This window comes from Echinops telfairi, unplaced genomic scaffold, assembly GCF_000313985.2.
Source record: "Echinops telfairi isolate 266 unplaced genomic scaffold, ASM31398v2 ScPeMD7_443;HRSCAF=831, whole genome shotgun sequence".
Lineage (NCBI taxonomy): Eukaryota > Metazoa > Chordata > Mammalia > Afrosoricida > Tenrecidae > Echinops > Echinops telfairi.
Genome location: NW_022104341.1, coordinates 59,521,025 through 59,545,867, shown reverse-complemented (window position 1 = coordinate 59,545,867; position 24,843 = coordinate 59,521,025). Strand labels below are relative to the sequence as shown.

Sequence of the window (24,843 nt, the reverse complement as noted above, 5' to 3'; positions counted from 1 at the left end):
AGAATTTTGCTCCAGGTTGATTTAGATGTTTGATTTAGATGACTCAGAAAGTGAGATTTTGGAGATGACGTGATGGGGTGAATGTGCTTATATATGTCAAGGAGATGAAGAATCGGTGTTGTGTTTTCCAAAATATGTGCTAATTTCATAAGGGGATTTTTCCCCCCCAAGGTTGTGTGTTCTTCATTTTGTGATCTGATGTAACTATCCTCCATTTGGTAATGTGTGGTCAGTCCTAACCTAAGCCTCCTAATTTCTAGCCTTGTAAACTGTGAGGAAATAAATTTCTGTATGGGAAAGCCACCCGCTTTGGGCATTTCTATTATAGCAGGCCTAAGATAGGGAGAGTTTTTTTTTCCTTCTGGCAATTAAAAAAACAGTTTTGTTGGCATATACTTCACATATCATACAATTTGAGCATGCAGTCATAGTAAAAAGAGTTGTGCAATCACCAGAATCAATTTCAGAATATTTTCTTCTCCTACTCATTGTTGTTAGCTTCCCATTCCTGCCCCACACACCATCCTCCTCTGCCATCCCCTCTAGGTAATTATTAATCCAGTTACTATCTCTATAGATTTACCTATCCTGGATTTCATGTACAGAAAATCATGCAAAACACAAGCAGGATGCAGACAAATGAAGAACCCAACTATAATGACTAGGCAAAAGACAGAAAAACCTTAACTGAAAAGAAAGCAGAAAATATTTAAAACTGAAACAACTTTAAAATGAGTCCAAAGGGAGATCAAATGAGAAGTAAGGTACATCAGCCCTGATCCGTATTACAATGTTCGCTGTCTGGTAGGAAGGCTATTCATATCCCTGGACTATGTTCAGAGGAAATTCACGAGAGGCTTCATCCGTGTGTGGGTTTTCCAAGTGGGTTTGGGCTCCACTGTCATCCACAGCCTTCTGAAAACTGGGTTTTCACAATTTAAGCTCTGATACTATTCTCTTCTGAAGATTTTGTTCTTATTATTTACAGTTTACACATGTGTGGATTTATTAAAAAATGTCTACCAGTGAATGACTGCAGACAAATTCTCTATTAAGATGTTTGTCTTAGTCTCCCTAGACTGCCTTCAAATACAAGGTCTGTGGAAACGAGTTTCCTAGGGCATCTGCTGGCTCAGTCAGATTCAAGCCAGAGGGCCGTTCAGAAGGTCATGGCGACTTTTTTGGCGGATTCCAAAGGCGTAATCTTCTTTTCTTGAAGGATATAAGGTAACCATGAGGATCTTTTGAAGAATGAATTTGGACACCTGGTTTACCACTTCCAAACATTTTCAGCTATATTGAATTTTGAACTGAGGTTGCCTGATGTGTTGCAGCCATATTCTGTTAGCTGTAGTATATTCCGTTGCAGCCCTAGCCAGCTGAATACCAATTGCTGTATTGGTGTTAATTTACAACATTTACAGCACCTGCTTTTTATTTGAGGCGCTATGGTGACACAGTGGGTTACAGGTTTCACTGCTAACTGCAGGGGCAGCAATTTTCAAGTTCTAGCCTCTTTGTGGGGGTAAAGAAGAGACTTCATGCTCTCATAAAGTTTTTCACTCTCTGAAACTCAAAGGAGCAATATTACTCTGTCCTATAAGGGCTCTGAATCGGACTCCGCTCGCTTGATGGCTGAGTTGAGTTGTTTGACTTTTTATTTCTTAGTACATTAAAGCTGTACCTGCCAGTTGTGAAGTTAATGAGGCATTGACTATTAGTAATCAAGGAATTCTTATGGTTTCTTTAGAAATTATTTGGATAGCTTCTCTATTGTGATTAGGAAGTCTTAGATTTTTAGCAGAAAAGAAAATCAGGACCTTTGCCAGAATATGTGAAGTCCAAGAATATCATAGTTAACTATGCTTCAGACTGAAAATAACATTAAAAGAGCCAAATTCTTATACAATACCTTTATTATCTGCATTTTCTGTTTTGTTCAAAAAGGGGAGAAACATATTAGGCAATTTTTTGATTTTATGCTTGGCAGCAAAATGTAGGTGCTTTCCCCCACCCCCCAATTTTAAAATCCTACTTTCTGAAGTTATAATAAATAATCACATCTTAAAATTACTATCCAGAATTCTGTGATTTATAATTTATATTCCTTTAGATAATTTACTCATAACTGTCAACAGACTTTTTCTTTTTAAAATAAAGTCCTAGTTGTATCGCTACCTACAGGTATTGCTCCTTGGCCATGAAAAGAAAAACATCATTGTTTTATTATTTTGCCAACCTCAGGTTTTTTTAACTTGTTTTAATTTTTAGCAGGCATTTTAGTCTTTCATAATGCGAAGTAGCCTGGCTTTAATTTATCAACTAACCTGATTATGTATTTGATGAAATGAAAGTATTTTGAGTTTTAAAATGAATAGATTTAACTTAATTCACGAAAGCTCATTTGTTGTTGTTGTTGTTTTTAAAGAAGTAGTCTGAGAATTTTTAAAGCAGTTTAATAGTGAAATGTGGATTGTTCTGAAGATAGGTCAGCAGTGCGAGTTACTCTTTTGCAATAAGTTATATCCAAATGGAGCTTAAGTGCCACCCTGTGCGAGGATCATACTCGATTATGCCCATGAATCTCCTGGAATGGTCACTCTCTAGTAGTTTGAAGCATTCGGGTTTCCCCCTGTTTCTCTAAGACTTTAGAAATACAAAGTAAAAATTCCTGAAGTAAATTATAAACATTACAGTTGCACCTACTATTTTTGAATAGAGTTTTATTCTATATTGAATAACTAAACCAATAACAACAATGACGAGGTTCTTTTAAAAAAGAGATAACCCAGAAGATATGTGTGAAAACAGATCATTCATATGCTATCAGCAGAAAATGATTTACTTTAAATTGCACAAGGTTGATATCTTTGTCATGCACTGTGGTATAAAGAATTTTTTTTATTTAAACAATTACTTGCTGTTTTTGTTGTTGATGGTGGTGGTGTTCCTTTGGGGAAAATGGGCAAACCAAATTTTCAGCCATAGAAGACTGAATAAATAGTATGGAATAGTATTATAGGCATTTAAAAATCATGTTTTACCAGAAGGATTCAATATGGAAACCCCACTAATTGAACTGGACTATACATCAAACTCACCGATAGCAGATATATGCAATTGACATATTCCCTTGAACTTAAGGCTGAAACACCCTAGTGTGAGAAGAACGAGACGACTGCTTTCCTAAGGCTCTGGAAGTAGTGGTTGTTGGCTTTGTTCTGATCCTGTGCTTTGAGAGTGCCCATTGAGTGATACTGTTTTATTTCTCTCTTTGCTTTTTCATGAAATATGTTGTCTCATAGGCATGGTTCTGCCTTTGTTAACAAGTGCTATTGAAAGTATCCCCCTATCATTTACACAGACCCTCATTTTTGTGTAAGTCATGTTCAGTTATTTAAAAGTTTATTCTGTACAGGCCAACAGTTCATGTATTTCAGTCTGAAACCAGCGTACACTTAAATAATCTCATTTGCTCCGCAGTGTTTGAAATTCTATATCATTGGCTAAGTTAATGACACAGTCAAAAGAATTAACGTATGCCCCAGGAGGATGATTTATAATCTTCACTCACATAAAATTATAATGACATTCTGGAAGGAACCAGAGACAGATACAAACCATAGATATATGAATGGGTTTTGGCCTCAACTTAATTCTAGGCCCAATCTAAGATAAATTAGTTCTTATGACATGGCTCTTCTTGATTCTTGCCCTTATGAAGGATCACTGAAGATGTGGGTGCTATAGCTAAATGTGGTGAAGAAGCAGAGAGTGCTCAGCTATCAGAAATAATAGCATCTGAGGCCGCATAGGCTTGCCATAACACAGGCAGCCATCTAAGTGACGCCAGCAACTCAATCCACATGGAAGAAGCACACCAGCCTATGTGATCCAAGGATTGTAAGGAATCAAACCCAAGTTCAAAGGAAGACATGCTTGTTATCAGAGAATAAATAGCGAACACCTGGTTTGCAGAAGGCTATGGATGACAGTGGAAGCCCAACATCCGTTTGCAGGGTCCTACTTTGATTAAGTCTCCGGTGAATTTCCTCTGGAACGTGAATGCGAATAACCTTGCTATCAGACAGAGAGCATTATAAACTTGATTACGGCTGATGTAGTTAGTTTAAAATATAATACCTTTTCTTTTGATCTCCCTTTTGATCCATTTTAAAGTTATTTCAGTTTTTAATATTTTCTGCTTTTTTTACATTGAGGTTTTTCTGTTTGGCTACTCTTTGTTGTTGGGTTTTTGATTGTTTGCTTTGTATGATTTTGCGTGGTTGTGTTTTGTTTTGTATGCTTCTCCATAGAAGAAATCCAGGCTAGGTAGAGCTGTAAAGACAGTCACCAGACCGGGGTCTTCCAGAGGACGATGAGAGGAAATGGGGAACTGAGCTGACAACAATGAGTATGAGAAGAAAATGCTCTGAAATTGATTGTGGTGATGATTGCACACATCTTAATATGATTGATTCCATTGTGTGCTATGCGAAATATATGCCACTAAAACTATTTAAAAATCATGTTTTACAAAAGTATGTGTTTCCTTTCATAATGGGATACTGGGATAGTCAAATTAATTTTATAGACCATTACTTCCAGGTTTTTTTATCTTTTTGAGTGCATTATAAATTTTATTTAATAATTTTCTTATTTATATCTTATTCCCTTAATTTACCTGTGTATTTGAAGTTTTCAAATATTCCAACAAGGCAATAGCAACCAAAGAACACCCCCTTTTCCTTTATAGGGATGTTTTCCCCTTTGTCATTTTATGAAGCCCTGGCAGCATAGTAGGTGTTGTGTGGGGCTGGTAATTTGAAGGTCCTCCACTTAAAACCACCAGGCGAAAGATGGAGAAGGATGAGGCTTTCTACTCCTGTCGAGAGTTACAGGCTCGGAAACCCACTGAAGTAGTTCTGTCCTGTCCCATAGGGTCGCGGTGAGTTAGAATCAACTCAATGACAGGGCATGAGTGAGTGAGGATACAAGGCCTGATGGAAAATATCTCACTGTTCCAGACTATATGTTACATTTTAGGTAATTGCCACCCTAGTTAGTTGTGTGTTGTAGAATCAATTGCAATTTATATTGACCCAATAAGCGAGTAGAACTGTCCCACAGGGTTTCCTAGGATATAACCTCTATGGGACCCTATTGCCAAATCTTTTCTCACAGAGCAAGGAGTGGGTTCCAGCACTGACTTATTGATTGTTAGCAGTACTTAAGCATTGTGCCACCAGATGAGTAATAATTACTTAGTAAAACATCTTTGTGTAGTAGATATTGAAGACCTTATGGATTCTCCATTCACTTGAGGATTGGGGTGGTAGGGATACTAAATAACTATTCACAAACAAGCAATTACAATGTTATCCATTCCCTTAGAAATGTAATCCTGGACTGCATTGCAAATCCTTTTAAAAAAGAGTTTAAGTTCCTTAAATGATGTCTTCTGTCTTTCTCTGAAATACTTTCTGCTAATTTTTTCTAATTAATTCTTTCTGATAATTTTCCTTCATTACAGATGTCATATACTTTCCACCTAAAATTCTCACGAGCACTGGATCTAATGCTTCTTTTCACTGCATCTATAAAAATGAAAACGAGATTGTTTCTTCCAAAAAGATTGTTTGGTGGATGAATTTGGCTGAGAAAATTCCTCGAAGCCAGTATAATGTTATGAATGACCGTGTTAGCAAAGTTACTCTTCCCAATTTGAATGCAACCAAACCTCGAGGCCAGTTCACCTACAATGCAGTGTACTGCTGCCGCGAGCGCGAGTGCCACCACCGCTATGCGGAGTTATATGTGATTGGTAAGATACGGAGGTGCTCTTCCTTACAGTCCATCACTCACATCGTTCTTATGGACTCGATTTGGAGTCCCATTTAAGATGTAACGAAATTGTTTTCATTCAAATATTTTTGGTGTTTTTGCTTTATGTTAATATTTTAATGTGTTTTAAATAGATGTCAATATCAATATATCATGTGAAACTGATGGGTACTTAACTAAAATGACTTGCAGATGGTCAACCAATACAATCCAATCACTTTTGGGAAGTACTTTGCAGTTGAGGTATTATAGGTATGTATTACTTTTGCTGTCTTATTTTTCTGCATCAGAGTGAGATAAATGTTTCTGTGGAAATATCTTCCTAATAGTATTCTTCAATATCTTCTTCCTGAAAGAGGAGGGTAGGACACACTTAATTTGAATGTTTGGGAGGGGTTAAATAAATTGGTGATTCTGAAAACAATCTACACTTGATCCAGAAAAAATGTAATTTGCTTTTTAATAAAACATTTTGGTAGTGAATGAAATCTTCAAAATTTCATTTTAACTCGAATGTAATTAAACTATTTTACATGTATTTTTAATTTGATGTAATAGAATTGACTTAAAGAAAATATAGGGGATTTTAAAGGCTTAATAGCATTTGAATAAAGATTAACATTTTTAAAAATATTAGAGATTTAAAAGATATAGAATGGTTTCTTAGAACTAACTGAAATTATTTAAGAAAAAAGTAATAGCAGATAAGAAGAAATATTCTAATAAAGAATAACTAATAACTTGTTTCTTTTTTACTGTTCCCTGTTTTAAAAGAGAGTTTTAGGTGTTTCCTATATTATTCCCTTTTCTCTACAGAGAGTTTTTTCTAAAATAACATCACCTTTGATTGGAGAAGATAGGTACATTTAAATTTTTGTAAATATCCCAAAATAGTTTTGTAATATAAATCCTGCTCCCAAACACTATGCCCTAGTGTTTCTATTTGCATTTGAAAATTTCTATTTGTGTTTTTTGTATGTTATATGTGTATAACTTGTGTTTATTTCTTCTTAAAAATCTAAATTTTTCTACTGTAAAATTAAATTTCTACTCTAAAATTCTGTGCACTGAATAGCATTCCTAATGTTGATAACCTGTTCTTACATAAACCAAACCACATAAAACCGACCCCTTGAACAGGGTGGCATCATTTCATGTACGCAGACGATCTCATCTCTCTCTCCTGGAGCAACCGGTGTGTTTGCAGAACCCACCTTGCAGTGAACAACCCACTGCCTAACCCACAGTGTCACTAAGGACCCTTATTCTTACATAGTATTAAAATACAGGGCAATCTTTGCATTTAAAAATGGAAACTTGGTTGCTTTTCTCACAACCGATACAAGTAAAATAACTCCTCACTAATTTGTTATGCAAGAAACAGAGTTATGTGAAAAAATGTAGTGTGACTAGGTCACAAAAACATGGAGGTGATCACATCATTATATGACTGCCAAATTACATCATTACATAACTGCCAAATCACTGAGAAGCATAGAAGAGCCAAGTTGGCACAAAACTCGAACTGTCTCAGCCAGTATTATTCTTGCCTCATACCTCAGCATTGTTGCTCACAAATGTATGTTATTAACACACAAAATAGAGGTTTTAAAAAATTTATGAAAAATATCATAGCAGTCAACTGAGGAATATGAGTAATTTTAAATCAATAGACTGTTGACGGTATGCCATTTTATTTTCATAATCTATTTTCACTTTTCTTTTATGATAGTTTCCTTGTAAGAGAGATCTTTATGGGTTGTTTTGTTGTTGATTTACAGGAAAAAATATAAGCTCTGTGAATCATTTATCTAATAGCAATATATACAGAAAAGCCATGAAGTTAGATGCATATGGCTAGAAAAATTAATTAGCTTCCCCAAGCCTCAGTCTCCTCATCTGTAAAATGGAGAGAGCATAGTAATATTTATAGGGGTTCTGTGAGAATTAAATAACTTTTCATTTGATGAGTTGACATTGACTCTCTAGCAATGGGCTTTGTTTTGTTTATGATTTTATTTTGTTATAATTAAATGATATCTTTAATCATAGTAAGCATGCAGTAAATGCTGATCACGATCACGATGAGAATGATAATACCTTTACATTTGCTGGTAGACAACCTTTTATCCCTTAGTTATATCTCTTACCCCCCCTTAGATAATCGATTATTATTGTAATTTTGAGTAAAGAGGAAAAATATCCATGACAAAAAGTTGAAAATGAGACCCAGAAGAATTTAGGATTTCATCTTCTAGTCTTCTGACTTCCATCTCATGGAAATCATTGCTGCTGCAGCAGTCATTTAGAACAAATACATAGTGACAGAAGGGTTAATTGAAGGCAGACGATACATGCTGTGCGAGTTCTGAGGTAGTGTGTTGTTTGCGACTCATCTATAAAAAAAGTTTTATTCTTTGAGAAGTTGGGTAATCTTCTCAACTATATGGTTCATGTATGTGTTTAGAATTGGTATTATTTTAGTTATATTATTTTAACTATTAAATATCAGAACACTCAGTTAATCTGTTATTTTTGTATGCTATATTCTCAACTTGTGGTGGATTTCAATCACTTATTTAATGTGTAGTAAATTTGTCTATTTTCTGTGTTCAAGAATGCCCTGTTTCCTTTGCCACACTTTACCAACTCTACTGCCACTTATGTAGGATTTCCAACTTGCTATAGGTTCTGTCTTTAACTGATTGTTATCTCCTTATTATAATGATGTATTTTATTTCATTTGTATCCTCACCTATGTGACTCACTTCTCTCGCACTAATTCTGACTCCTAGTGACCCCATACGAAAGGATGGAACTGCCCCTGTGGGTTAAGAGAGTAGAAAGCTTTGGCTGATTCCCTTGGAGTGGCTGGTGTTTTCAAACTGCTGACCTTGCAGTTGGCAGCCTAACGTGTAATCACAATGCCACAAGGGCTCCTCACACTGAAGGGTTATTATGTAACTAGGGTAAATGTCTCTTTTTATGGAAAGACATATAATTGTGTGATAGCTGAGGATTCTGTTTTTAGCAAAACATCTGTTTTGTTAGAAGTGGCAAAGCTGTCCATCTTTTAAATAACAAAGACAGAATTCTCAAAAATTCTTCTGTTTGCTTTCATTAATGCTTATTGTTAATTGACTGCTTTCTTACATTTTAAGGAGCGGCCTTTACTGTTCTGATCGCCCAGCAATTCATCCCACATACGAATCCAAAGATTGCCACTTGCAGAGAGATGGCTTTTATGAATGTGTATTTCAACCGATCTTTCTATTATCCGGCTACACAATGTGGATTAGGATCAGTCATTCTTTCGGTTCCCTTGACTCTCCGCCGACATGTGTGGTCCCTGATTCTGTGGGTATGTCAAACCGTGCTGCGCGTCTTCACTGTTACTGCCACAGTGGCATGGGAGTCGATTCAGGGGTATTGTATGGTTTCCATTTGCTTGATCACATCAAATTCAAGAGAGAGAGAAAATAACTGTTTCCACAGTGGAATTGAGAAGGAAATTAGCCTTAGTTCTCCAGCTTGATTTGATATAAATTTATTAGTGTAGTTTTTCCAGTAAAAGGACATTTTTTCAGTGTGCTATTTCACACATTGGAGCAGAAGAGCTTCGGCCTGTTCTTCCTTTGATGCGGGGTTTGGGTTCCTTTTTCAGTCTGTGCACCTCAAACAGCCACCACCTGACTGTCAACTAGGGAAGGCCTGCTTGTTGTCAATAGCGTTTCACAGGTTTTAGAGGAAATTCCAGTCTGGGAAGAAAGGCCTGGTGACCTTTCCCTGAAAATTAGCCAGTGGGGAACCTGTGAATCGCAATGGCCACTGTGGTTGAGGCTGCCGGGAGTCAGCCGTCAAGTCACAGGCAGCTACCAGTAATTTGAGAAATTAGTTATTGTGAATGCAGTGTAACAGTGCTAGTGTAAATCATGGGCATGTTTCTGTTCTTTTCCCAATGTATGAAAGGATCTGGTATTTTTAGTCTAAAGTTTTAGTTTGTGTCTTCCGGGTGAATTTGTAATCTGAGCACGGTTCACCGCGGTGGTGAATGTATGAGGCTGTGTGGGGGATCAGAGGCATTCAGGACAACTGGAATGAAATGAAGAGGATGTAGTCAGGAGGGATGCCGTCTCTGATATTGAAAACATTCTTATCCACAGATATTTTGATACCACAAGATTAAGAAAGTCTAGAAAACTTGGTTTATCGCTCCAATATCAATATAAAATTCATGGAAAATGATGCATTAATGATTGTGTAGAATGTTTGTGGGATTATAAACTATTCTGTGGGAAAATGGAAAACGTTATTTAAAAAGTCAAGATTTGACTCATTCATTTCCCTCAAGTAATTAGAACACAGTGAATTTTAATCAACATTTTTGTAGAGAATAAACGTCATGATTTCATTTCTTTTTTCAATCTAAAGCCCCAATCAATTGATTTTTTTCAGTATCAAGGAGCAATCTTGCTCTTCCCCATCAACACAAACAATACATTATATATTACATATGTTACACATAATATATGACAAATATAACCTGGAAGGAGTGCCATATATTTTCTGAATAAAGTTAAGGTTTGGAGTTATAATGAAATCAGGAACAACAGGGGCTCTGCTTGGGGACTTCTGTTTCACAGTTCCTTTGAGCTTTTATTATCAAGAATGGCCCTTAAAGGAAAACATAAAAACTTGGGAAATTTTTGAATAGTGAAGAGTGAGAAAGTATGAAAGACAGCCTTTAAAAAATCATTCCGTGATTTTCATATTGCATCTTTAAACAGGTGTTCACACTATATATTTATTACTAAAAAGTTATTTTTTAAAAATGTACTTGTTATTCGGGGCATCTTTTCTTCTGACTCTGCCATTAAGAACCTATTTTTATCATATTATAGAGAATTCAGTTTTCACTGTGAAAGATGATTTCTGACCTTGACCTAGACATACTTAAGCAGCAGCAGAATTTGAAGCTATATGTTCAGAGATAGATGCAATACACATTTTTTTGGCCTTTAATCGAAGTTCTATGTAACAGAGTTTGTTACTGCTTTTTTTAAAATCACTGGCATATTTCTAGTCAGGTCATACTTACAGAGACACATGGAAAACATGCCAATTTTCAGTCACATTTTAGGCAAAACATAGTTCTGGCTCATGTATCATAGGAAGCAGAGAAAGTTTTGTAAACGATATTGCTTTATAAATACAAGGCGTGAAGTTATAACACCTTAAAATGTTCTTTAGTCATTACTACTTAAATTACTGTTGCATAATACTGTTTTTCAAATTTCTAGTGAAACCCCAGCCTCCATCCAGTGTGAAAGCAGAAATCACTGTACACGTTGGCTTATTAAAAGTCTCTTGGGAAAAGCCTTTCTTTCCAGAGAACAATCTTCAGTTCCAGATTCGCTATGGTTTAAGAGGAAAAGAAGTGCACTGGAAGGTATAATTACCTTAGATCTAGAGATTTCGGTAGCCCTCTCTCCACCTCACAGATGTACAAAACCCAAACCCAAACCCAACCTGTTGACAGAGTCAATCCCAACTCACAGAGACCGTGTACGACAGAGCAGAGCTGCCCAATGGCGTCGCTAAGGCTGTAATCTTCATAGAAGCAGACTGTGCATCTTTTTCCTGAAGAACTTTTAAAAAAATAATTTTATTGGGAGCTCGCACAACTCTATCACAATCCATGCATACATCCATTGTGTCAAGCACCTTTGTACATTTGTTGCCATCATCATTCTCAAAACATTTGCCTTCTACTTGAGCCCTTGGTATCAGCTCCTCATTTTTTCCCTCCCTCCTCGCTCCCCACTCCCTCATAAACCCTTGATAATTTATAAATTATTATTATTTTGTCATATCTCACACAGTCCAATGTCTCCCTTCACCCACTTTTCTGTTGTCTGTCCTCCAGAGAGGAGGTTATATGTAGATCCCTGTAATTGGTTCCCCTTTTCTACCCTACCTTCCCTTCACCCTCCCAGTATCGCCACTCTCACCACTGGTCTTGAAGGGGTCATCTGTCCTGGATTCCCTGTGTTTCCATTTCCTTTCTGTGTCAGTGTACATGCTCTGGTCTAGCCGGATTTGTAAGGTAGAATTGGGATCATGATAGTGGGGGGAGGGGGTAGAGGAAGCATTTAAGAACTAGAGGAAAGTGGCTACACTGCACCCTGACTGGCTCTTCTACCTGCGACCCTTCTGGGGCTTCCTTCTCTTGCACTGATCCTGTACCATGCATGATATCCTTTTCCCAGGACTCATTTCTCCTGATAACATGTTCAAAGTATATGAGACAACGTCTTGCCATTCTTTCTTCTAAGGGATATTCTGCCTGTACTTCTTCCAAGAGTGATGTTTTCATTCTTCTGGCAGTCCATGGTGTTTTCAATATTCTTCGACAATACAATAATTCAAATCCACCAATTATTCTATAGTTTTCCTTATTCATTATCCTGCTTTCACATGCACACGAAGCAATCAAAAACACAATGGCTTGGGTCAGGGGTACCTTAGTCCGCAAAGGAAGTTACATCTTTGATCTTGAACACTTAAAAGAGGTCTTGTGTAGCAGCAGATTTGCACAATGCAAGATGTCTTTGATTTCTTAACTGCTACTTCCATGAGTACTGATTGTGGAACTGGGGGTGGTGGTGGTTGTATGTCGATCTTTGCGATTGGTTCCCCTTTCTCCCCCTGCTCCTCCCATGTCTGGTGTCCTACTCTCATTATTGATCCTGAGGGGTTTATCTGTTCTGGATTCCGTGTGTTGAGAGCTCTTATCTGTATCAGTGTACATGCTCCAGTCTAGCTGTATTTGTATGGTAGAACTGGGGTTATGATCATGGGGGTGGGGGTGGGGAGCAAGCATTAAAGAATAATGTGTGTTTTGCAGGTGCTATACTGCAACCTGGATGACTCGTTCCTTCCTTGTGACCCTTCTGTGAGGTGATGTCCTGTTGTCTACGGATGGACTTTGGATCTCCGCTCTGACCCTCCTCGTTCACATGATAGGATTGTTTGTTTTGGATCTTCTGATGCTGAATTCTACTTTACCTGTTAAATCCTCACTCTTAACTCACAAAGGTTTTGAGAGTTCTGGTCCGGTTTTTCTCTGGTGGTCATCTTCCTCTCTCGTCTCAGCATTTCTTTTTTATATTGTACATCTTCTTGGAATATTTTTTCAGTATGAAAATTGAAGATGTATGTTAAAAGATACAACCCTGAAACAGACATTTCCTTATTTTATATGATGCAGTATCCCCTGGTTCTGTTTGAATGGCTGCCTCTTGGTTATTGTACAGGTTCTGCATGAGCACAGTGAAGTGTTCTGGAATTTACATTCTTCATAATGTTATCCATAGTTTGTTATGATCCACACAACCAAATGCCTTTAAAAATTCAATGAAACACAGGTTAACCTCCTTCTGGTAGTCTCTGCTTACAGCCAGGATCCACTTGACATCAGCAATTATACCTCATTCTTGGCCTCTCCGGAATCCATCCTGAATTTCGGGCAGTTCCCTGTGGTACTGCTACAACAATTTTAAATTATTTTTGGCAAAAACATATTTGCATGTGATATTAATGAAATTGATAGTTTCCACATTCTACATTCTATGGGGTCACCATTCTTTGGAATGGGTATGGATATGGATCTCTTCCAGTCAGTTGGCCAAGTTCCATATTTCTTAGCAGGGCTTCCTTAGCATGTTGGAACATTTCACGTGGTGCTCCATCAGCTGCTGGGGCCTAGTTCTGCTAATGCCTCTAAAGCAGCTTGGATTTCTTCGGTTAACACCATTTGATTATATGCTACTCCTTGAAATGTTAGGTGGTCAACCAATTCTTTGATACAGGAAGTTTTTGTTTATTCTTTTCTACTTCGTTTGATGCTTTTGGTCTTGTTCAGTATTTGGCCTCAGAATCCTTCAGTATGTAATTCAACTTGAGAGCTGATTTGTTTTTCTTCAATTCTTTCAGCTTGGGTTATACTGATTGTGTTCTGCAAATATCACAATGATACTTTGTCTTCTCTACCTGGCCTTTGACATTGTCAGTCCATCTCTTTTCTTTATCATTTCATTCATTTGTTTTAGCTACTCTATGTTCAAAAGCTTTATAGCTATGCACAAGGTTTCCAGATACAATTCTCCAGAATGGGGAGCCAAGTCCTTTGTGGCCTGTTCTTAGCCTGGAAGCTCTAGAAGTGGAAGTTCTTACAGTAGAAACTTCTTCCCTTTGGGTGACCCATCTGGCATTAGAAATACCAATGACATAGCTTCCAACATCACACAAGCCATGAAAGTATGACACTGACAAACAGGTGATGCAAGTTTTGTATTGGAAGAAGTAAGGCCAGAGCACTCCTCGGAGGCAAGGATGGAAGAATTTGTCATACATACTTTGGACATGTTGTCAGGAGAGACCAGTGCCTGGAGAAAGACGTCATGTGTGGTAAAGTGGAAAGGTGGCGATAAAGATGCAAGCCCTCAACGAGATGGATCGATACAGTGGCAGCATCAATGGGCTCAGGATAAGAATAATTGTGAGGCTGGCGCAGGACCTTGTAGAGTTTCATTCTGTTGTGCACAGGATCACTGTGGATTGGAGCCAATTTGATGGCACCTACCAACAGTAACATGTTCAAAAGCAATTTTTCAGAATCTGTCCTGACATCCATTTGAGCTTTCCGTTCTTTCTCTTTTTAGTAACCCTTTTCTTCTTCATGTATGAAGTTCTTGACATCATCACACAACTCATCTTGTCTTGGGTCATAAATGTTCCATATACCAAATCTCTTCTTTGGCTGGTCTGTATATTCAGGTGGGATATCTACAAGGTCATTTTTGGCTCTCTTAGACTTGCTTTACTTTTAATCAGCTCCAACTAGAATTTTCATATTATCCATTGATGATCTATTGCACAGTTAGCCCTTGGCCTTGCTTTGACTGCTGCTGTTTTAGAACTTCTCAGTCCTCTCTTCCCTCAGATACGGTCAACTCCATTCCTGTGTATTTCATCTGATAATGTCCACAAATGTACAGTCACCAATGCTGTTGTTAAAAAAAGGTATTTGCAATCAATGAGGTGTTATCTTTGGAAAATTCTACCATGAGATCTTAATTGCATTTCTATCACCAAAATTAATATTTTCCAACTACTGTTCCTTTCTACTTGTCTCCAACTACTGCATTCTAATTGCCAATAATGGTCAATGATTATATTTTTGATCAACTTCAGATTGAAGAAATTGGTAGGATATTTCAAGATCTTCATCACTAGATTTGGTGGTTGGCGAATAAAATCAAGTAGTAGTTTTATCGGCAGGGCTTCTTTGTAGGAGTTTAGACAATATCCTGTCACAGATAGCGTTGCCCTTCAAGATGGATCTTGAAATGTTCTTTAGACTGTGAAGATGGCACCATATCTCTGGAGGTTGTCATCCCTGGTATAGTAAAGCATATAATTGCTCAACTCAAAATGCCCAATGAAAGTCCTCAATGTAGAGCCAACATGAATGGAGTAAATCTTTGGGGACTTTCATTCCCTGATGTGCCATGAGTCAAAGTGAGAAGAAACAACGCCAAACATCGATTGGTCATCAGATATGGAACCGACACAATATTAACCTAGGACTCTTGGAAGTTGCCAAAGATGAAGTAGACTGCTTTAAGATACATATTCTCGGCATTTGTGAGCTGAAATGAACTGATTTCCCTATTTTGAATTGGACAATTATATGGTCTACTATCCTGGGAATGAGAAGTTGAAGAGGTCTGGCCTTGCATTCGTTGTCAAAAATGAACATTTCAAGGTATGTCCTGAAATACAGTGCTGTATTTGGAAGGATAATGTCTATACAAGGAAGGAAAAATATAACTTAAATTCAAATTTATGCATCAACCACTAATCCCCAAAATGAAGAAATGAAAGATTCTTGCCAATATCTGTAGTCTTAAATTGATCAGGCATGCAGTCAAATTCACTGACAATTACACATAATAGGAATTTAAAAGTTCGGCAATCAGAAATATGACTTTGGTGATAAAAACCACAGTGGAGGACACATGTGAAAGAATTTTGCAAGATCAACAACTTATTCATTGCAAGTGTATTTTTTAAAAGCATAATTGGCAACTTTATATTGTGGACCTGATGGATAGAATATGTAGAGATGATGGAGAAACTCAGTATTATCAATGAGAGCAAAGACAGGGTCCCTCTGTGGAACAAACCATCAATTGATCATACTCAAGTTCTAATTGAAGTCGTAGATAAATAGAGATTATCTCAAGGATAGATTTAATACACTGAACTTTAATGCCTGAAAACAGTTGTGAGATGATGCCAAGGACATACACAAAAATGAAACCAGTAATTAAAGAAACATGAAAGAAACGGTCAAAATAGATATCAGATGAAACTAAAACTTTGTCTTGACTTTAAAATAACCAAAACTATTAGAAGCAATGACACTAAAGAGCTGAATAGAAGATTCCAAAAGCCTGCTCAAGAGGCCAAAGTAAAATATTATAATGAAATATGCATACACACGGAGTTATACAATCAAGATGAAGAATATGTTCATTTCTCAAACTGAAAGAAATGAAGAAAAAAGAAGCCTCAAATTGGAATATTGAAATATTTCATGTGAGAAATATTGAATGACACAGAAAGCATTTAAAGAAGATTTAAAGCCTATTGTACCAAAAAGCATTGATTGGTATTCACCTATTTGAAAACGTGGCATAGAGCCAATGGTATTTACGGAAGACGTCCAGTCTGCACTGAAGGCATGGGTTGCACCGCATGGAAGAACACGCTCCTGGAATCACGGGAATGCCAGTTGAGGTGCTTGAGCTAATGGCTGCAGCCCTGGAAACCATCATTTGTCTGTGGCAAGAATCAGAAGATAGCCCGCTGTCCTCACAATTGGACCAAAGAAATACTTCCAGATAAGAGATTGACTTTGTCCAGGATTTTCTTTTGCTTGCATCCACAATCCATGACCTTTTAATTATTATCTTGGTGAAGAATACTCAATATGTCAGGGACTGTCAGAAGAATGATTCAATCTGGTTTGGAAGAAGCACAACTCGAATGCTCCTTAGACGTGAGGATGCGGAGACTCTGTCTCAGCTACTAGCCATGGTCTCAGGAGGGGCCAGGCCCTGGAGGAGGACGTCATGCTTGGCCAAGGAGAAGCACCATGAAAAAGGAGGAGCCGGTGAATGCGATGCCTTGACACGGTGGCTTCAACAATGGGCGCACATATGAAAACTTTGACTATAACGTCGGTTCTTCCTAGGAGTTCTTGTTGAAAAGAGGTTCCCCATCATACAAGCCTTGTTACACAGCTGAGAAAAACATGCCTCTTTCTCCTGCTTTAGTCTAAAAAAATTAAATAAGTAAAACTCAATCAACTGCTGTGCTCTTCTTATTTATGCTACTTAATTGCACATTTTGCTTTTTATATGGAGAATACACAACTCAAAAAGTAAAGGCCATTGTCTGTTTATGAGCCTATCATAGATAAAATAGCAATTTAATAATATAAGCTACAATAGGTGCTTCTTTATTGAAATTTTGAAGCTCAAAATTTGTCATCAGCAAGGCAATACTCAGTTAAGGAAATCTTTCTCTTGAAAAAGCTCAAAATCCCAGCCTAATGTGTATTTTAAAGCAAGAACTCAGAGTAACTTCCTTTAAATTTTGGAACAGTGTTAACTTGTGTTATTGTTTATTAAGTGCACTTGAGATGCATGTGCGTTAGTAATGATTAGCATAATGCTTTGCCTTATTTTGCAGATGTATGAGGTATATGACTCAAAATCAAGATCTGCCAGCTTTGTGGTGTCAGACCTGTGTGCAGTCTACGCTGCGCAGGTGCGCTGTAAGAGGCTGGATGGAAAAGGATATTGGAGTGATTGGAGTAATCCAGCCTACACAGTTGTCACAGACATAAAAGGTCTGCAGAGATTTTACAAATATGTCTTCTAAAGTGTGTGATGCCCACTTCAAATATTGCTGGAAAGGATTCCTAATACTTATACTCCTTGTCATTTTGCAGTCCCAATCAGAGGACCTGAATTTTGGGGAATAACTAATGAGGATGCCCTTAAAAAAGAGAGAAATGTCACCTTGCTTTGGAAGGTATTCCTGCTTTTTTTTTTGAATTGCAAAAGAAGTTTATTTAGGAAGAAGAAACACCAGATCTGCCAGCCTTCGCATTTCTGGCCTCCCTGCATGCATTTCAAGGTTTTTTTTTTCAGTCACCTTTCTTTAATTTTATGCAAAACCATTTGACCGGGAGTTAATACCGATTTCATATCATTCCACAGTTCAATCACATCAGGCAGTATTGCACAATTGCTGCCACAGTCAGTTTCCAAACATTCTTTTCCTTCCTGAACTCCTTGACTTTGGCTCCCTTTTACGCACCCACCCACCACCACCACTGTAAACCCCCACCCCCACCCCCGAAACCCTTATTCTACTTGCTGTCCCTATAGGTGCATTAATCCTGGGTTTCATATACCAGAGTGGATGGGGTGTGGTTCACTGGCACCAGTCAGGCTGTCTGTCTGCTCCCCCTGGCCAGCAGACTGCATGTCCTGCAAGCCTGAGCTTGTGTCTGTCTGTCCTGCTGTTTATTTCTACAGCAGTGGACTCGCACCATTTATTTCATTCTCTTGTAATCTCCATAAGACGCTGGATCTTATATTTCATTTCATTTTTGAGATATAATAAAAGATAACTGAGTTGTACTATGGATGGAACACAGGAGCAGAATTCCAAACCAGAAACCACACCCACTGCCTTCATGTCAATTCCGACTCATTTCAGTTTTGTAGGACAAAGTTGTACTCTTCATAGGGTTTCTAAGGCTGTAAACCTTTATTGAATCAAGCTGCCTCCTCGGGCTTCTGGGGAGGGCAGGTGGGTTAAGATCAAAACTTAACCTACTTCACGACCTTTAATCTAGTCTTAGCTTTAACATATTCTAATTATGTCAGCAGCTAAAAATCATCACAACTGCTTTATAACCACTGACCTTCAAATCAGCAGCTGAGTGCTTAGCGGCCACACTCTTAGGGTTCCCTACTGCCCCATCAGGGACCCTAAAATAGTGTCTGTGCCCCAAATGTGAACTAAGTAGGAACAGCTCCATGGTCCTGCTTCCAAGGAGGAGCAGTGCTTCTCTCCCATTGGGCAGCTATGAGTCACGTGGTTCAGTGGCAGTGGGTTACTCAAAGCCGTACAGGGATGCATGCTTATTTTTCTTTCCAATTTCTGGCATAAAGCCACTTCAGTGGGGTTGGGAGGGGTTGAGAAGCACCAGTTCGGTCTGTTGTGTGGAGTTAAACTTTCTATGGGTTTGCAAAGAATCGGTGGGATTTATTTTTCTCAGCAGTTGGTGAAGGTGATGGGGTTAAGGGTGTCTATCGTGATATACTGAAAAATTAGAAAATAGAATTGAGCTGGTTATGTATTTTATTTTGGGGTTTTCAAGACATATCTTGCTTTAAAAAAGACAAAAGAAAAAACTATAGGACTGGGTGCCATATACATCTGTTATTATAAATACCTCGCCTCTCATTCTAAGGGACAGCCGATCATGGGGAGGGGAAGAGGAATGGCATGTCTTACAGGGAATGAGATAAATGATGGTTCCCATCTTTGCAGCTTTATACTGTTTCAGGTGAAAGAGTCATCCTGGGTTTGTTTCTTTAGGTGACTTCTGCCCATCTCTCTTTTTGTTCTAGGGTTAGGGTGAGAAGTCTTGGTAGAAACAAATCCTACTGAGATCACTACTTCTGTATACCTCAAAGTAATTTATTCTCTGAGTTCTGAGAAAATAGCCAAGAGAAGGAAAATAAGTTTCCTATGCTCTAGAGCAGGGGTCCTCAAACTATGGCCCACGGGCCACATGCAGCCCGCCGAGGACATTTACCCGGCCCACGGGGTGTTTTTGCCCCATTTTGTTTTTTACTTCAGAATAAGATATGTGCAGTGTGCATAGGAATTTGTTCATAGTTTATTTTTAAACTAGAGTCCGGCTCTCCAACGCGTCTGAGGGACGGTGAACTGGCCCCCTGTTTAAAAACTCTGATGACCCCTGGGCTAGAGCCATTCAGAAGCCTTCATAGAAGCTGGTATAGAATCCTCTCCCCTCTCCCCCTTTATCTGCTGCCTTACCTCCGTCTTGAAATAGGCTATGCTTGCCCGGACTCCTAAGTGAAAATGTATAAGAGTTGCACGAGCTTGGTTGTTGGCCCTTGAGTTCATTTGGCATACAAAAAGCACTGTGGCCCTGAAAGGAATGACTATGTATGTTTACTACAGCCCCTGATGAAAAATGACTCACTGTGCAGCGTGAGAAAGTATGTGCTGAAGCACCACACTGCCCGCAATGGAACATGGTCAGAAGATCTGAGGAACGACACTAAATTCACTTTCCCTTGGACAGAGCAAGCACACACTGTCACAATTTTGGCTATCAATTCAATTGGTGTCTCATTTATGAATTTTAATATGACCTTCTCAAGGACTATGAGCAAAGGTAAGAAGAGGTACAAAATATTAAACCAGTGTCTCCTTTGATGGTTAACCTTTGCAAATCCCCATTGCCGTTGCACGGATTCCAACTCAGAGGGACCCAATAGGATAGCAGGGAACTGCTCCGAGGGTTTCCAAGGCTGGAGATTTTTCCTGAAGCAGATTGTTACCCATTTTTCTCCCGAGTGGTAGAACTGGTGAGTTTGCACCTCCAACCTGCACTGAGCAGCCAGATTGTGCATAGAAGCTGGTAAAATGACCGGGTTTGTGATTTGAAAGCATCCCTACAGCAGTGGGAAAGAGGCGTTTGGGGAGTATCCAAGAGGGTAGTTAATTGGCTTGTGCGCCATTCTGGCTGTGACACCTTTTTCGCTCTATCCAACATGTTTTTAATGAGCATTTAGGTAGATTACTATATAACCTATGATACATTCTCATATCCTGTTGCTTACATTGCTCTTGTGATGCAGTAGTTTCTCTGCCTTATTCCTTGTGTGAATGTCTGCCTTCTCCTTCTTCTGCCCTCCTCTTGTAAATAGCAGGTTCCTAAAGGGCAGGAGATAATAGGAGACTTTCGTTCAGTTTGAATTAAAAAGTGAATTTTATCTCCCCTCAGTAAATACCGTGCAGTTGCTCCGTGCTTACCCCTTGAACAGCAGCTGTGTGATTCTTTCCTGGATGCTGTTACCCGGTGACTACAAGCTCATGTATTTTATCCTGGAGTGGAAAAGTCTTAATGAAGACAATGAGATTAAATGGACTAGAATCCCTTCAGCTGCTAACAAGTACTATATACATGGTAAGTTTCCTAAGTTAGTCCAATGGATGAGTAGGACACCACAGAATATGAAAACACATCATCTGAACAGGTGTGTAGATGATACTCAACTCACTGCCATCAAGTCCGTTCCAACTCATAGCAACCCTGTAGGCCAGGGCAGAAGTGCCCTGTTGGGCTGCTGAGATTCCAGCCCTACCAGCGGAGAAAGCCCCATCTTCCCCCTGCAGTGGGCTGGTGGCTTCAGATTGCTGGCCTTGCTGTAGCAGCCCAACCACTCATCACACAGAGCATCCGCTCATGTTATAGGAAACATTTAATCCTATTTTCTTGAAGTTTTTATTTGAATATTTTTATACCAGTGTGATCAGATCATGTCATTTTTATACTGATTTTTTCATTTGCTATTATATCACAACCATGTTTTTTCCCTCACAACCTTTGCAACCATTATTTCTATCCTAATGTTACTGTAAATTTTACGTAAACTATTTATTTTAAAACATTTATGTCATTTTCAGCTTTATTTTTATTTTAACCTTAAAAAAAAAGTGTTTTTTTATATCTACTGTCAAATGTTTCTGGAGCCCTGGTGGTGTAGTGGTTGGTTTCACCTGGGGCTGCCCACAGCAGACCAGTTTGAAACCACCAGCTGCCGTGAGACAAAGATGGAGCTTTCTAGTGCTGTCAAGATCTACAGCCTCAGAGATTCACAAGGGCCGTTCTCTCCGGTCCTGTAGGGTCGCTGAGTCGGCATAGACTCTTTGGCAATGAATGAGTTACCCAAATGATTTCCCCCCAATGTACACTGACTGTCTTTGCCCCTAGCAGTGAGTGAAAGTAGCAGGCAATTAAAACACAAGAATGTTCCCATCTGGTCTGGGACCTAGGACTTGGGAACCAAGGTCAGCTGCGGATAAGTACGTGCCACCGAGTTCATTCTGACTCATAGCAACTCTATAGACAGTGTAGAAGAACCACCATCGGGGTTCTAGACTAGATCTGTGTGGCTGCAGACTGCCACGTCTTTTGCCTGTGGAGTGCCTAGTGGGCTCAAACCACTGACTTTTCAGTTAGCAGCCTAGTACTAAGAGTGCACTATCAGAGTCCCTATATTTTGTGTACATATTGAGAAACAAGACCAAATGTGATTGAAATGTTTTAATCTTATTCAACAAACGTAACATGATTGAATTAAAATATATATTAAATGGTTGTTGTTATGTATTGAAGTATGTCCCAAAAATATGTTAGAAGAGGCTTCAAAAAGTTCAGGGAAAAAATGGAAGGAGAAGATAATGGAATTTTCCCACCGCCTTTTTGGAGGCCCGTGGTACTATGATGTGCTTTGCTGAGGAGATCACAGCCCCCAGGGAGTCGAGGCTCCTGGATCCTGCAGAGACACTGGGTCCTCTTCCCCACCTTCTTCCCACAGGAGTGTACAAGATTTTAACCTCCTAGCTTCTTTGCACGAGGAAACTAAGCAATCTAAATTTCTATGACAACAAATTGTTCACTTTGGAGGTAAGGGAAAGAAGGTAGAACATATTTCCCTGGAAGAAAAAAATTGGGGGAAACAACTCATGGATCCTGAACTTGAACAAACTGTCTGTCATTAGAGTGGTCTGAGAAATGCCTTTGAAAAGTTGAACTGCTCTATATTTGGTTTTAAAAGTATATATATTTGAAAATGTTTTTTTCCCTTTGGTAATTACTAGGAGATTTCAGAGTCCTTTGTTTCTGAGAACTTTCTTAATTCACAGACTGTTTTAATTCATAGACAACAACTACTGTGTTTGGAGATTGATGAAATTCACTTTAATTTTTAAATGTTCAGACTCCACTATTTAATCTTAATTCAGAAAAAATGAGTCTCCAATATATTTTTATTGTCAGGTCATTTCATCCCCATTGAGAATTATCAGTTCAGTCTTTACCCAATATTTATGGAAGGAGTGGGAAAACCGAAGATAATTCAGATTTTTACCCAAGGTAAGTTTTCTCCTTTTAGATGGACATGTGGTTTTCTAAGTTGTTAATGATAGTACTGTTATCTGCTCATTCTCTTTATGATGGGGTAACCAGTAGTGTTATCTGCTTATTCTCTTTATGATGGGGTAACCAGTAGTGTTATCTGCTTATCCTCTTTATGATGGAGTAACCAGTAGTGTTATCTGTTCATTCTCTTTATGATGGAGTAACCAGTAGTGTTATCTGCTCATTCTCTTTATGATGGGGTAACCAGTAGTGTTATCTGCTCATTCTCTTTATGAAGGGGTAACCAGTAGTGTTATCTGCTCATTCTCTTTACGATGGGGTAACCAGTACTGTTATCTGCTCATTCTCTTTATGATGGGATAGCCAGTCAGTATGAGGCAGGTTTGACGAGAGAAGCAAAATTCAGTGACACTCATAAATGTGTAAGGAAGAGCTTTATCTCAACACGTAGTTATAGATCAGGGAAACATCCCAGCCCAATCCAACTCTAGTCCACAAGTCCCTCGCCAGACGCACACAGCCACATGCAATGATGCAGAATGCAGGAAATCACAGTCCCAATGGGTGAAAAGTCTTGTGGATCCAATGGTGGTGGAAGCATCACAGGGCTCTCGCAGGTCTCAGAGTGACTCCCCAGCAGGAAGTGGGAGAGAGAGAGAGAGAGAGAGAGAGAGAGTTAGTTTCCCAGGGTGCTCCTTGTGAGGAAGCCACATCTACAAGGAGGTGCCATCAGTTTGTGACCTGATTGGCAGTTCCGTGCTGGTAGTAAAAATAACGTGATCAAGCCTGGTGATACTACATTTTTATGTTGGTGCGTAGACTCTACTTCTAAACTGTGTGAAAAGTTTATGGGAGTAAGGTAAAGGTAGCTATATAGCTGAACAAAAAAGTTTGTGGAAAGAATTCCATGATCCTTTAATTCCATTTTCCAAAAATTTTTGAAGGTCCTTCATATCTTCCTATGAAATATATATAATTCAAAAATTATATAAATCTTTAAGAGGAAATATTTTTTTCATTAAAGAATTTATACTAGAGAGATAGTTTTAGAAAAAAAAGTTGGCTAGAGCCCCTGGCTATCTTTGATTAATATTACCATACTTGGAGCATAGTTGCCTTTACTAATATTTGGATCATGACTACTTTTCCAATTGTCTTAAAATACAAAAAACCTAAAATGAAATTTCAAGAAAGAAGGGTTTTACCTGGTTTTGGAATAAAAAGAGTTAGAATGTTTTATTTGTGTTTTATTAAATATTTACTGAGTACTCTTAAAATGATGGAAATTGATCAAATGCCACAATTCCCTGCTCTTCTGTAGCTTAAAATTCTAGTGGTCTAGGGTGAGAGACAATGACTAGAGGAGAAGAATTGATACATTGGCGTGATGGTGTTGGTAAAGAATATGCCCTCCACTGCCAGAAGAAGAAAATGTTGTCTTGGATTTAGATATGTGACCAAGAGGAACCAGTCCTTGGAGAAGGACATCGTGTTTGGTGAACTGCAGGGTCTGTGAAAACAGGAAGACCCTTCAAAAGATGGCTATTGATCCAACGGCTGCAATAATGGGCTCAAATATAGCAACAGTTATGAGGACAGTGCCTGATCAAGCAACTTTTTTCCTGACCCCTAACCTTTTGTGAGGTGAC

General features: G+C 38.5%; 1 protein-coding gene across 2 annotated transcripts in view; it reads left to right on the top strand.

Annotated features, from left to right (window-relative positions):
* LEPR (leptin receptor) overlaps positions 1-24,843 on the top strand; it is a 95,565-nt gene that overhangs the window by 58,585 nt on the left and 12,137 nt on the right. For both annotated transcript variants that reach the window (XM_045291732.1, XM_004699363.2), the window contains exons 8-16: positions 5,534-5,824; positions 5,979-6,096; positions 9,006-9,205; positions 11,145-11,293; positions 17,668-17,827; positions 17,930-18,012; positions 20,206-20,422; positions 21,035-21,217; positions 23,093-23,188. In XM_045291732.1, coding sequence (XP_045147667.1) covers positions 5,534-5,824; positions 5,979-6,096; positions 9,006-9,205; positions 11,145-11,293; positions 17,668-17,827; positions 17,930-18,012; positions 20,206-20,422; positions 21,035-21,217; positions 23,093-23,188 — 1,497 coding nt within the window. The remainder of the gene's footprint in view (positions 1-5,533; positions 5,825-5,978; positions 6,097-9,005; positions 9,206-11,144; positions 11,294-17,667; positions 17,828-17,929; positions 18,013-20,205; positions 20,423-21,034; positions 21,218-23,092; positions 23,189-24,843) is intronic.